Below are 15155 nucleotides of genomic sequence, written 5' to 3'. Positions count from 1 at the left end.
TCAGGAATTGTGAAAAACTGAGTTTAAATTAATTTTGCTAAGGTGTATGTAAACTTCCAACTTCAGCTATATGTAAAGCCAATCAATCAATTAATCATATGAAATCTCCAAACACACTCCACAAGACAGATTTTTAAATGCAAAGAATATGGCTGCATATAATAACTCATTTCATAAGAGCTTTATTCTCATAGCATGCTAGACAGACTGTGCAACATAGGAGCGATCTGTCAACTCCTCTTAAAACAAAACATATTCTAGAAACCTTTGATTTCCTTAAAAGCGTTTTGTGGTGCAATCACATCTTCAAAAATGCAGATTTTTTTCCCCAGGTGTCTGACAAATGTATAGACATCTTTAAGACTACACAGAGAGAGTGCTTTTCAAAGTGCTGTCTTCAGAGTGTTTCTTTACAGCTTTAGCATTTTATTTGTCATTGCCTGCAATTTTGGCACAATGAACTGTACATTTTTAAAACGTACTTTAATGTACTTAACATCTGTCTTTAAAGGGGGGCTGAACTTGGTTTCAAGTCTCATTAGGAAATGCGACAGAACGGTTTCAGAGGCGTGCTTTGATGTGGGTTACTCGTCTGTGTTTGAACATGGGAAGTATTTGTACTTTTACAATGCCAAAACAGTACAGTTACATTCACTCACCCTTCTAGATAACTTGAAACAGTCTAACGATGTCTCAAAGTAGTCTTGCTAGTAAGTTAGCCAACTTCTTTCACCATGTCGCTTCAGCCGCCTGGTGTGCAACTGTGGCAAAATTGGGTTGACTTTGGATTGCCTGTCTGTGGAGCTAGTTAGGGACTGTCAATAAATTACACAATGTAAATGAGACAATAACTTCATGTTGCACACCTGTTCTCTTTAAATTATTTCAATATTTGTATATTCATTTGTAAAATGTATAGTTGGTTTGATGTCAAGTCATTGAAATTTGGAGCTATTGATATTTTTAAATGTTGTCCCATGTACATTGTGTAATTTACTGATGGTCCCTAACTAACCCCATAGCGATATCGAATGTCAAACCAAATTGACCATGGGCATTACGATCTGGTCCTGTGCAGCTGCGCTCTGAAGTGATGATTATTTGGGTGCTGCCAGCTGTGGGCAGGATGAAAATAAACCCAATATATGTACCTAAATTAGTAACTCCTGCAGTCTTCATTATATAACTGGCCTGTACAGTAAATGATTACATCTTCAATAAGAAAAGCAGGGGGAAAAAGTCCTTACAGTACATACAAAACAATGTAAGGAACAGTAGTTGGTACAAGTACTGTAAATGGGAGGGCTTCAGAAGTTGAGTGGGCAAATATTCTGGAAATGGAATGATGCAATCATTTAGCCTGGTTCCAGATCAGTATGTGCTTTAGCAAACTCCTCTGATGATTGTTGTCATGAAGCACATACAGATCTGGGACCAGACTATCAGTCATTAGCTCCTAGAAACCTCAGTAAGTCAGTCTGACGTTAAAGCCAATTTTCAGCACAATTTTAAGAGTAAATCATCTTTACCTTTCCTATCCCATTCCCTCTAGTGGAGACATAAATGTTACAACTAAGTCAGTTAGTTATATTCATATAGATTCTGAAAATTAAAAATACATGAAAAGGATGTGACATTCTGCCAGTATAGATGACTAACCTGCTATAGCCTGGGTGCTGATATGTTTGTTTTACTCTATCATTATCATGCCAACATTAGAAGCAAAACCAGACAGCCATCCAAGCTAACACTGCTCTGTTAGAGATCAAGCATCCACCTCTTCTGTATCCTCCTTCTTGTCTTTCTTGACCTCCCCCTCTCCAGTCTCGCTCCCGTCCCTTCTGCGCTTGCGGTTCCGAGCGCTGGCCTTGGACGCCGGCAGGGAGTCCATCCCCAGAACCTTGTGGATCTGACGGAACGCCAGCAGTCGCAGAGCATGCTGGAATCAGAGACGAGAGGAGGATCAGTGGACTTCAAACACATTCCATTGTCACACATATCAATGGGTAAAAATCAAAGACGAATGGAGTGTATTAGAGCTAGCATAATGACTAGGGGTTTAAATTAGAGGGATATGAGTGTACACAACTTTAACACCTGCTCTTTCCATGACAGACTGACCAAGTGAATCCAGGTCAACACTATGATCCCTTGATTGATGTCACTTGTTAAATCCACTTCAAATCAGTGTAGATTAAGGGGAGGAGACAGGTTAAAGAAAGATTTTTAAGCTTGGAGACAATTGTGACAATAATTGTGTGTGCCATTCAGAGGGTGAATAGGTAAGATTAATGTAAGTGCCTTTGAACAGAGTATGTTAGTAGGTGCCAGCCAGGCGCACCAGTTTGTATCAAGAACTGTAACGCTGTTGGGTCTTTCATGCTCAACAGTTTCCCATGTGTATCAAGAATGGTCCACCACCCAAAGGACATCTAGCCAACTTGACACAACTGTGGGAAGCATTGGAGTTAACATGGACCAGAATCCCTGTGGAACATTTGACACCTTGTAGAGTCCATGCCCTGACGAATCGAGGCTGTTCTGAGGGCAAAAGCTCAAGAGGTTGCAACTCAATATTAGAAGCGATCTCAGTGAGATTGAAAGAGGAGTCGCAAAGAAACATAGGGGGTTTAAAGGTTGTGTGTGTGTACACACACCTTATCTATGATTTCTTTACAGAAATTCATATTCAATGTCTTCTGTACGCAGCACAGTTTCCCAGTCTAAGATGGTAGACCACCAAATGTTAAAGTTGATTATACAAATCACATGGTGAGTGTGGTAGTGAGCATACCTGTGCGCTGGCAGTAATGTCTTCCCTGGCTTGTTTGGTCATGCTCCACAGAGCATTGGTTTGGTGTTTCTCACAGGGGTCCAGCAGTCCAGGACCGTCTAAGAAAGAGGAACACAAAATCAGTACACACACACACTGATTTGTTTAACACTTTTTTGGTTACTACATGATTCCATATGTGTTATTTCATAGTTTTGATGTCTTCACTATTATTCTACAATGTAGAAAATAGTCAATATAAAGCAAAAACTCTGGAATGAGTAGGTGTCCAAACTTTTGATATGACACACACATCCTACTGCCACATTATTTAGATTGTTCCACTCACTGTTTACATGCCACCTCTTTGAACAACTTAGTTCATTTTCAGAGCTATGTTTACCACTGGCAAAGCACATTGTACAGTGCAAACTGCAAGTTTCCCCATGGACCCTGAATGACCAGTGGAAAGCACTAGAGAACAAAGGTGCTCCAGGCGGGTCAAAACAGAGCTATTTTTTACATTTGTAATTTAGCAGACGCTCTTATCCGGAGCGACTTCCAGTAGTGCATACATTTTCGTACTGGTCCCCTAGGGGTATGTATCAAACCCACAACCCTGGCATTGCAAGCGCCATGCTCTACCAACTGAGCCACACGGGATCAATGTGATGTGGGGGTGATTCCCCCCCCCTGGCCTAACTAATAGATGTGGGGTGATCCCCCCCCCCCCTAACTAATAGATGTGGGGTGATTCCCCCCCCCCCCCTAACTAATAGATGTGGGGTGATCCCCCCCGGCCTAACTAATAGATGTCGGGTGATCCCCCCCTGGCCTAACTAATATATGTGGGGTGATCCCACCCGGCCTAACTTGACTTCCGGCGCCGACTGAGATGGCCGCTTCGCTTTTCGCGTTCCTAGGAAACTATGCAGTTTTTTGTTTTTTTAAGTGTTATTTCTTACATTAGTACCCCAGGTCATCTTAGGTTTCATTACATACAGTCGAGAAGAACTACTGAATATAAGATCAGCATCAACTCACCATCAGTACGACCAAGAATATGTTTTCCGCGACGCGGATCCTGTGTTCTGCCTTACAAACAGGACAACGGAATGGATCGCATGCAGCGACCCAAAAAAACGACTCCGAAAAAGAGGGAAACGAGGCGGTGTTCTGGTCAGACTCCGAAAAAGGGCACATCGCGCACCACTTCCCAGCATTCTTCTTGCCAATGTCCAGTCTCTCGACAACAAGGTTGACGAAATCCGAGCAAGGGTGGCATTCCAGAGGGACATCAGAGACTGCAACGTTCTCTGCTTCACGGAAACATGGCTTACTGGGAAGACGCTATCCAGGGCGGTGCAGCCAACGGGTTTCTCCACGCATCGCGCCGACAGAAACATACATCTCTCTGGTAAGAAGAGTGGCGGTGGCGTATTCCTCATGACTAATGGGACATGGTGTGATGAAGGAAACATACAGGAACTCAAATCCTTCTGTTCATCTGATTTAGAATTCCTGACAATCAAATGTAGACCGCATTATCTTCCAAGAGAATTCTCTTCGATTATAATCACAGGCGTATATATCCCCCCCCAAGCAGACACATCGATGGCTCTGAACGAACTTTATTTAACTCTTTGCAAACTGGAAACCATTTATCCGGAGGCTGCATTCATTGTAACTGGGGATTTTAACAAAGCTAATCTGAAAACAAGACTCCCTAAATTTTATCAGCATATCGATTGCGCAACCAGGGGTGGTAAAACCTTGGATCATTGTTACTCTAACTTCCGCGACGCATATAAGGCCCTGCCCCGCCCCCCTTTCGGGAAAGCTGACCACGACTCCATTTTGCTGATCCCTGCCTACAGGCAGAAGCTAAAACAAGAGGCTCCCACGCTGAGGTCTGTCCAACGCTGGTCAGACCAAGCTGACTCTACACTCAAAGATTGCTTCCATCACGTGGACTGGGACATGTTTCGTATTGCGTCAGATGGAAATATTGACGAATACGCTGATTCGGTGTGCGAGTTCATTAGAACGTGCGTCGAAGATGTCGTTCCCATAGCAACGATAAAAACATTCCCAAACCAGAAACCGTGGATTGATGGCAGCATTCGCGTGAAACTGAAAGCGCGAACCACTGCTTTTAATCAGGGCAAGGTGTCTGGTAACATGTCCGAATATAAACAATGCAGCTATTCCCTCCGCAAGGCTATTAAACAAGCTAAGCGTCAGTACAGAGACAAAGTGGAATCTCAATTCAATGGCTCAGACACAAGAGGCATGTGGCAGGGTCTACAGTCAATCACGGACTACAAGAAGAAACCCAGCCCAGTCACGGACCAGGATGTCTTGCTCCCAGGCAGACTAAATAACTTTTTTGCCCGCTTTGAGGACAATACAGTGCCACTGACACGGCCTGCAACGAAAACATGCGGTCTCTCCTTCACTGCAGCCGAGGTGAGTAAGACATTTAAACGTGTTAACCCTCGCAAGGCTGTGCAGGCCCAGACGGCATCCCCAGCCGCGCCCTCAGAGCATGCGCAGACCAGCTGGCCGGTGTGTTTACGGACATATTCAATCAATCCCTATACCAGTCTGCTGTTCCCACATGCTTCAAGAGGGCCACCATTGTTCCTGTTCCCAAGAAAGCTAAGGTAACTGAGCTAAACGACTACCGCCCCGTAGCACTCACTTCCGTCATCATGAAGTGCTTTGAGAGACTAGTCAAGGACCATATCACCTCCACCCTACCTGACACCCTAGACCCACTCCAATTTGCTTACCGCCCAAATAGGTCCACAGACGATGCAATCTCAACCACACTGCACACTGCCCTAACCCACCTGGACAAGAGGAATACCTATGTGAGAATGCTGTTCATCGACAACAGCTCGGCATTCAACACCATAGTACCCTCCAAGCTCGTCATCAAGCTCGAGACCCTGGGTCCAACCCCGCCCTGTGCAACTGGGTACTGGACTTCCTGACGGGCCTCCCCCAGGTGGTGAGGGTAGGCAACAACATCTCCTCCCCGCTGATCCTCAACACTGGGGCCCCACAAGGGTGCGTTCTGAGCCCTCTCCTGTACTCCCTGTTCACCCACGACTGCGTGGCCACACACGCCTCCAACTCAATCATCAAGTTTGCGGACGACACAACAGTGGTAGGCTTGATTACCAACAACGACGAGACGGCCTACAGGGAGGAGGTGAGGGCCCTCGGAGTGTGGTGTCAGGAAAATAACCTCACACTCAACGTCAACAAAACTAAGGAGATGATTGTGGACTTCAGGAAACAGCAGAGGGAACACCCCCCTATCCACATCGATGGAACAGTAGTGGAGAGGGTAGCTAGTTTTAAATTCCTCGGCATACACATCACAGACAAACTGAATTGGTCCACTCACACTGACAGCGTCGTGAAGAAGGCGCAGCAGCGCCTCTTCAACCTCAGGAGGCTGAAGAAATTCGGCTTGTCACCAAAAGCACTCACAAACTTCTACAGATGCACAATCGAGAGCATCCTGGCGGGCTGTATCACCGCCTGGTACGGCAACTGCTCCGCCCTCAACCGTAAGGCTCTCCAGAGGGTAGTGAGGACTGCACAACGCATCACTGGGGGCAAACTACCTGCCCTCCAGGACACCTACACCACCCGATGTTACAGGAAGGCCATAAAGATCATCAAGGACATCAACCACCCGAACCACTGCCTGTTCACCCCGCTATCATCCAGAAGGCGAGGTCAGTACAGGTGCATCAAAGCTGGGACCGAGAGACTGAAAAACAGCTTCTATCTCAAGGCCATCAGACTGTTAAACAGCCACCACTAACATTGAGTGGCTGCTGCCAACACACTGTCATTGACACTGACCCAACTCCAGCCACTTTAATAATGGGAATTGATGGGAAATGATGTAAATATATCACTAGCCACTTTAAACAATGCTACCTTATATAATGTTAATTACCCTACATTATTCATCTCATATGCATATGTATATACTGTACTCTACATCATCAACTGCATCCTTATGTAATACATGTATCACTAGCCACTTTAACTATGCCACTTTGTTTACTTTGTCTACATACTCATCTCATATGTATATACTGTACTCGATACCATCTACTGTATGCTGCTCTGTACCATCACTCATTCATATATCCTTATGTACATATTATTTATCCCCTTACACTGTGTATAAGACAGTAGTTTTGGAATTTTTAGTTAGATTACTTGTTGGTTATCACTGCATTGTCGGAACTAGAAGCACAAGCATTTCGCTACACTCGCATTAACATCTGCTAACCATGTGTATGTGATAAATAAAATTTGATTTGATTTAATAGAAGTGGGGTGATCTCCCCCTGGCCTAACTAATAGATGTGGGGTGATCCCCCCTGGCCTAACTAATAGACGTGGGGTGATTCCCCCTGGCCTAACTAATAGATGTGGGGTGATTCCCCCTGGCCTAACTAATAGATGTGGGGTGATCTCCCCCTGGCCTAACTAATAGATGTGGGGGTGAACCCCCCCTGGCCTAACTAATAGATGTGGGGGTGAACCCCCCCTGGCCTAACTAATAGATGTGGGGGTGAACCCCCCCTGGCCTAACAAATAGATGTGGGGTGAACCCCCCCTGGCCTAACTAATAGATGTGGGGGTGAACCCCCCCTGGCCTAACTAATAGATGTGGGGGTGAACCCCCCTGGCCTAACTAATAGATGTGGGGGTGAACCCCCCCTGGCCTAACTAATAGATGTGGGGTGAACCCCCCCTGGCCTAACAAATAGATGTGGGGTAATCCCACCCCCTGGCCTAACTAATAGATGTGGGGTGATCCCCCTGGCCTAACTAATAGATGTGGGGTGCCCCCCCCCGACCTAATAGATGTGGGGGTGAACCCCCTGGCCTAACTAATAGATGTGGGGGTGTAACCCCCTGGCCTAACAAATAGATGTGGGGTGATCCCCCTGGCCTAACTAATAGATGTGGGGGTGAACCCCCTGGCCTAACAAATAGATGTGGGGTAATCCCCCCCCCCCCCTGGCCTAACTAATAGATGTGGGGTGATCTCCCCTGGCCTAATAGATGTGGGGTGAACCCCCTGGCCTAACAAATAGATGTGGGGTGATCCCCCCGACCTAATAGATGTGGGGGTGAACCCCCTGGCCTAACTAATAGATGTGGGGTGAACCCCCTGACCTAACAAATAGATGTGGGGTGACCCCCCCTGGCCTAACTAATAGATGTGGGGGTGAACCCCCTGGCCTAACAAATAGATGTGGGGTAATCCCCCCCCTGGCCTAACTAATAGATGTGGGGTGATCTCCCCTGGCCTAACTAATAGCTGTGGGGTGAACCCCCTGGCCTAACAAATAGATGTGGGGTAATCCCCCCTGGCCTAACTAATAGATGTGGGGTGATCTCCCCTGGCCTAACTAATAGATGTGGGGTGAACCCCCTGGCCTAACAAATAGATGTGGGGTAATCCCCCCCCCCCCCCCTGACCTAACAAATAGATGTGGGGTGACCCCCGCCCCCCCCCCCTGGCCTAACTAATAGATGTGGGGGTGAACCCCCTGGCCTAACAAATAGATGTGGGGTAATCCCCCCCTGGCCTAACTAATAGATGTGGGGTGATCTCCCCTGGCCTAACTAATAGCTGTGGGGTGAACCCCCTGGCCTAACAAATAGATGTGGGGTAATCCCCCCTGGCCTAACTAATAGATGTGGGGTGATCTCCCCTGGCCTAACTAATAGATGTGGGGGTGAACCCCCTGGCCTAACAAATAGATGTGGGGTAATCCCCCCTGACCTAACAAATAGATGTGGGGTGACCCCCCCCCCTGGCCTAACTAATAGATGTGGGGGTGAACCCCCTGGCCTAACAAATAGATGTGGGGTAATCCCCCCCCTGGCCTAACTAATAGATGTGGGGTGAACCCCCTGGCCTAACTAATAGATGTGGGGTGATCTCCCCCTGGCCTAACTAATAGATGTGGGGTGATCCCCCCCTGGCCTAACAAATAGATGTGGGGTGATCTCCCCCTGGCCTAACTAATAGATTTGGGGTGATCTCCCCCCCCCCTGCCTAATGAATACTAAAACTCCCTCACCTGGCAGTAGGATGCCAGTAGCGATACATTCCAGGACCCTACGCATGGCTTCCCCTGGGCTGAGGGGCCCTGTGGCACTGCTGATGGCCTTCTCTACCAGCAGCTCCATAGCCTGAACACAGGGAAAGGACACACACCACGTAAGACACAATTCACACAATCGAAAACATCAATTATCATCAACTAGCTTCCTTAGAAAAGCTCAACACTGAGACAGAACATCCTCACCCAGGATGGCATCTTGCCCCAGGTTGGCACTCGCTGGCAAAGATCCCGTAACACTCTAATGATGATCACACAGGACTGAAGACCATTGGCACGAGCCTGTAGATGCCACACACACACACCTGTTACAGTACAGTGTTACACAGAGGCTAGCCTGGAGTACTTTGTAGTTGGCACAAACAGATCTGGGACTCAGGCTGTTTGGCCAACTCCATTGCGGTCATCGTCACGATCCGGGACTCCAGCTAGTTTGAAGTGATCCATTGTACATATTGTCTTTACCTGGAACCACTTGGCGTGTCTCAGAGCAGCTAGGTATTCCAGGCACTTGTTCTGGTTCAGAACATCAGCAGGGTCTTTCTCAGGCACCCCTAGAGTAAGAGGGAAAGGACACACTGGCTCATTGATTACTGATCGATCACTCATATTACTGTCCAGCAGTGCCACCTACAGTTCTGTTTCACATAGATTTATGGGTTATGGCCCAGTATTAACAACAGAGAGATATTTAAATATTTAAGTGATTGCATTGGATGTGTTAATTAACAAAAGATGACAAACCGGATAATTCAACAAAATGATTATGTCAGACTGTCTTCCCACAAATCTTTTCCATGGTAAGACAATGCGCCTACAATGCATTCAAGTTGGGAACTCAAGGAATTCTGTTTTGGGACTTGATGTTCTTAATGCATTCATTGCCATGTCATACTATTTATCAATAGACAGACATATTGAACTGAGTAGACATATGGAATGCCAAATGGTAACTTCTCAGTAATTTCACAAGATAAGCTACAGTAAGCAGTACCATGGGGCTTTCCATACTTCCATGTTCCTAGAGACTGTTGTGGCAAAAGTGGTAGACATTACCGCAGGGGTGGACACACTACAGCCCGTGGGCCGGAACTGGCCAACGAGCCTATTCAATCCTGCCCGATGGAGGTTTGAGTAAAAAATGTGTGTGTGTGTGTGGTTAAAAAAAAAACACTTCAGGCCACTCGAGCATCTAAAACCAGATAGAAAGTAAGTAGAAATTATAAACGGACATACACTGTTCAAAAGTTGTCACTTAGAAATGTCCTTGTTTTTGAAAGAAAAGCACATTTTTTGACCATTAAAATAACATCAAATTGATCAGAAATAACCATAAAACTTAATTAAAAAGTACCCGCAAAACACCAGTCTCAATGTCAACAGTGAAGAGGCGACTCCGGGATGCTGACCTTCTAGGCAGAGTTTCTCTGTCCAGTGTTCTTTTGCCCATCTTAATCTTTTCATTGGTCAGTCTGAGATATGGCCTTTTCTTTGCATCTCTGCCTAGAAGGCCAGCATCCCAGAGTCGCCTCTTCACTGTTGAGACTGGTGTTTTGCGGGTACTATTTAATGAAGTTGCTAGTTGAGGACTTGAGGCGTCTGTTTCTCAAACTAGATAGTCTAATATACTTGTCTTCTTGCTCAGTTGTGCACCGGGGCCTCCTACTCTTACTATTCTGGTTAGAGCCAGTTTGCGCTGTTCTGTGAAAGGAGTAGTACACAGCATTGTACCAGATCTTCAGTTTCTTGGCAATTACTCGCATGGAATAGCCTTCATTTCTCAGAACAAGAATAGACTGACGAGTTTCAGAAGAAAGTGCTTTGTTTCTGGCCATTGAGCATGTAATCGAACCCACAAATGCTGATGCTCCAGATACTCAACTAGTCTATAGAAGTCCAGTTTTCAGCTGTGCTAACATAATTGCAAAAGTGTTTTCTAATGATCAATCAGCCTTTTAAAACGATAAACTTCGATTAGCTAACACAACGTGCCATTGGAACACAGGAGTGATGGTTGCTGATAATGGACCTCTACATAGGCGTACAGATATTCCATTTTTAAAAATCAGCCATTTCCAGCTACAATTTACAACATTAACAATGTCTACACTGTATTTCTGATCAATTTGCTGTTACTATAAATGGACAACAAAAAGTGTTTCTTTCAAATACAAGGACATTTCTAAGTGACACAAACTTTTGAACGGTAGTGTACATTTTAAAAAACTGCCATTTTTCAGGCCCGTAAATTGCTTTTGACAAACAATTCGGTCCTTAAAAGAATCTGCGTGTCCCTCCACAAAATTTGGTAATCCCAATGTGGCCCTTCAGCAAAAAACATTGCCCACCCCTGCGTTAGATCCTCTGGTACAGGGGGATATACATGTACATACTGTATGGTTGTCTAGGTCTGCTGATACAGGCAGACACACTGATCAACAAACCCAAACACAACTTAAGCAATGGGAAATATAATTTGTTTTCCAAGTCGTGTATACAGTAATAGAAAAAGGTGAAATCAGATAAAATAGGTGAGGGAGTGTTTTACATCTCACAATGGTTCTAACAGTGTGCTGCACTGCATCGCAGCCTAATCAATTCATAAATCTCGTCCCAACTTTAATAGAGACCATTGTGTGGGGATAGAATTACACTCCATCACCGTGTCAACCAATACTTTGATAATGCCGTTTCAGTTAGCAGGCATGAGAGATGGAAGTGTGGGAAGGTCATGGGACCTTGTGAAATCCCTTAGCAACTATTGACCAATTACACGACAGAAATAGACACGGCAATCAATGGTAACAAAATAAAGTCATTATTTAATTTCAGAAAAGTGTTAAATGCACCCTTAACCCTGGGCATCATCTTCACATAGCTCAGTACTTCCATTGTTGTCATGGTTTCATGGGGCATATCTGGGCTTGTTTAAAGAAATATACACAAAAACCTTAATGGCATAGAAAGGTCGCAGAGCCCGGCTTTAGATTTCCATATCAGACAAAGTGAAAAACAATTCGACTACTGGTACTACAAATAATGGATAAATTAAAACAAGAGACAGAAACAAAATGGTGAGTCAATTCACTTCATATCATCGGTGTCCGTGATGGGAGAAACAAAAGTATTATTCTATGATATCTACCACATTTGGATGAAATAGTCATTATGTGCTTGGTTAAAAGTCCCATTTTAGTTTTTTTTGGTTCAGCTTGAGGTTTGGGGGACACACAGTGCATTTATTGGACTGAAAGCTTGGCTTCTCTAACCTTTCTCAGCCGCTTTGTCTCCTGCCTTTTCCTCCTTGTCAGGGGCAGGGTCCTCCCTCATCAGTGGCGAGGTTAGAGAGATGGTGACCTGCATTTTTGGCTCCTTGCTCGAAAAAATCACGATGTTGGCTTCCTCAGGGTGAGCCTTCACCTCATACTGATCTTCAGAAAATGGCTGCCGGTTAAAAGGACACTGGATTACTCACTACAGAGGAGGGGGTTATCTTTATGGACTGGGGGGCACGGGAGATTAGTTTGATAGGGCACTGGATTCATGTATTTGGCCCCAGATATTCAAATTATTTCTTAATAGCTGCATTTAGCTTTTAAAAAGGCCAATTTAGATAATCTTGTGCTAGTGGACAAATGCAGAATTATATATATGTTTTTAGACAGTGGTTGTCAATACATGGGCACAAATGTTGTTTGTAATCAATGGCTTTATGTAACCTTAGGGGAGTCAATTTTAACTATAGCCCCACTCTCTCTGTAGGGTTCAGGTGTCATAACCAGGCAGTGGCACTAAAGATCAGTCAAATGCACTACTAATGAAACACTTATTGTAGCAGAACTTCAGGAGGGAGGAAGGAAATGCAACACACACACCACAGGTTTAATCTACACCTGGGCTCAACAAGTATTTGTTTTCTTTCAAATGCTTTGAACATTTAATTAAACCTGCTTGGAGTGCCAGATGTGCAAAATTTGCACTTGTATTTGATTTGTTTTACCATTTCATTGTTTCCATTGTGCCAGACAAGCTCATAGCTCAATCAAGCGCAGCCAAAGTATTTGAATGAAAACAATTACTTTAAGCCAAATCTGTTTGGTATAGGTCCTCTCCTTAACTGTTTCCTTTTGAACAGCCTTGATGTCCATCTGTATCCACTCTCCTTTAATAATTAATGATACAGTGTGATCTTCCAATTAGTTCCTCCTTCAGTGTTGGTGCCGATTTCTTTCACATTAGCCCTGATGACAACCTCACGACATGAAGTCAAGCGTTGTGGTTCGTATTTAAAATGATCAGATTTCCTCTGTTGTGACACTTTGCCAAACAAATATGATTTGGGGGGGGGGCTGCTTATAATGGTTGATGTGATTAATATTTCTGGTGTGTAATCCAACTGTATGTAGAAAATCCCACCTCCAACACATAGACAGTGGATCCCAAAAGACAGTGATTCCACTAAAGGAAAGCAGTCTGTGGTCTTACCGCCATTTCTTTGGGCAGCTGCTCAGCAATGTCCTTCAGCAGAGAGAGGGTGGGCTTCTTGGCAGCCAGCAGAATGAGCTCCACGTTCCTATCCCCATGGAGCAGCAGGCCCTTGGCCAGGATGCCCACCCTCATCACCCCCTTCAGCATACGGGCCGCCTGGTTGTCCGGTCTATACACCAGGGATCAGAGGACCAGCAGGAATGTGTAAAGAAAAAGCTACAGATCAGGCTACATGCCCATGGCCCACACCACGAGGGATCAGCGTTACAGAACATTCAAGTATAAATGTGTTGTATAGAACATTGTGTGAATGATGTAGTGCACTAGTACAGACCCATACAGCTCTTACCCTTTCTCTCCAGCATCAGCCTCTGTAGCAGCCTCTGTAGCAGCCGACGGAGCAGCCGACGGAGCAGCCGACGGAGCAGCCGACGGAGCAGCCGACGGAGGCTCTTTCTCCAGCAGGGAGACAGACACCAGTTTGAGGGCTCTCTCAGTGTGGGAGACGATTCTCTGCACCGCCTGCAACTCCTCCTCCACAGGGTAGATGGTGGAGTGTTTGGCCATGATGTGACGGTCGTCTGGGGAGTCCGGCCGACGCACAGGCTGCTAAGGGGAAAAGAGAAGAGCTCAATAAAACCAGGTGCCATCTTAAAACTAGCCACTTCTGGAAACAAACTGAAAAGCTAAAACACCAGTTTTTGTCTCTATTGATCAAGTTCATGTAAATGATTAATTGAATCATTGATTCTCACCAGTAGGGGGGGAACTGGCATGCCGGGCCGGCTCATGAGTGGAGGGGGGGCCATCATGTGCCTCTGCTCCCCCCAGTACAACTGCTCCTCCTCCCTCCTCCTCCAGTACATGTCCTCCTCATAGCGGCTGGCAGAGGACACGCATACAGAACAGGATTATTAAATATTCTGACTGGGTAGATTTTTCTGCTGAGATACCCATCTCTGTCAGGTAAAAATGCTGATCAGGAGATAAGGAAACATCTTTGAGACAGTTAGAAAGCAGTTTGCAAGATTATGCCGGGGGAATTTTAATTTGACCTTTATTTAACCAGGCAAGTCAGTTAAGAACATATTCTTATTTTCAATGACGGCCTGGGAACAGTGGGTTAACTGCCTGTTCAGGGGCAGAACGACAGATTTGTACCTTGTCAGCTCGGGGGTTTGAACTCACAACCTTCCGGTTTCTAGTCCAACGCTCTAACCACTAGGCTACGCTGAACTTCTTGATCAACAGAAAGCAAATTACAGACTCCTTTTTCAATCTGCGTATTCCCTCAAATCTCAGTTGTCTTGAGTCTGCACAGAACTTTCAGGACCTAGAATCAATGGAGAAACTCAAGTTTTTAATCCTGTATCTATTGGACACATTCACAAAAATAGTTATGGCCTCTAAACCCTCAAGCTGCATAGCGGACCCTATTCCAACTAAACTAATGAAAGGCAGGCCAAGCACCGGGAGTAGCTCTCTGTTGAACATAATAAATGGCTCCCTATCCTCCGAATGTGTACCGCAAACGACCACCCCTCATCACTGTCAAAAGCACCATAAAATGGCCTCCTGAATCGCAGTGCTAGCTGTGCCACCAGAGACTCTGGGTTCAAGCCCAGGCTCTGTCGCAGCCGGCCGCGACCAGGAGGTCGTTGCTCTTGCTGCTGGTGATTCTCTGATACACCTCTACGCATACGACACCATTCTGTATA

At 45.5% G+C, this 15155-nt stretch overlaps 1 protein-coding gene across 5 annotated transcripts in view; it reads right to left on the bottom strand.

Annotated features, from left to right (window-relative positions):
• Positions 1 to 166: 166 nt before the first annotated feature.
• LOC123998725 (zinc finger RNA-binding protein-like) overlaps positions 167 to 15155 on the bottom strand; it is a 34345-nt gene continuing 19356 nt past the window's right edge. For 3 of the 5 annotated variants that reach the window (XM_046303826.1, XM_046303843.1, XM_046303861.1), the window contains exons 11-19: positions 14193 to 14319; positions 13787 to 14046; positions 13435 to 13606; positions 12219 to 12393; positions 9415 to 9503; positions 9136 to 9231; positions 8908 to 9019; positions 2795 to 2892; positions 167 to 1939 (exon numbers count right to left, since the gene is read on the bottom strand). In XM_046303826.1, coding sequence (XP_046159782.1) covers positions 1766 to 1939; positions 2795 to 2892; positions 8908 to 9019; positions 9136 to 9231; positions 9415 to 9503; positions 12219 to 12393; positions 13435 to 13606; positions 13787 to 14046; positions 14193 to 14319 — 1303 coding nt within the window. In that variant the 3' untranslated portion in view covers positions 167 to 1765. The remainder of the gene's footprint in view (positions 1940 to 2794; positions 2893 to 8907; positions 9020 to 9135; positions 9232 to 9414; positions 9504 to 12218; positions 12394 to 13434; positions 13607 to 13786; positions 14047 to 14192; positions 14320 to 15155) is intronic. The other 2 variants (XM_046303835.1, XM_046303851.1) reach the window with 1 other exon arrangement.

Source organism: Oncorhynchus gorbuscha, linkage group LG02, assembly GCF_021184085.1.
Source record: "Oncorhynchus gorbuscha isolate QuinsamMale2020 ecotype Even-year linkage group LG02, OgorEven_v1.0, whole genome shotgun sequence".
In the NCBI taxonomy this organism is placed as follows: Eukaryota; Metazoa; Chordata; class Actinopteri; order Salmoniformes; family Salmonidae; genus Oncorhynchus; species Oncorhynchus gorbuscha.
Note: the sequence above shows the minus strand (reverse complement) of the source record. Positions and strands in the feature narration are given on the sequence as shown.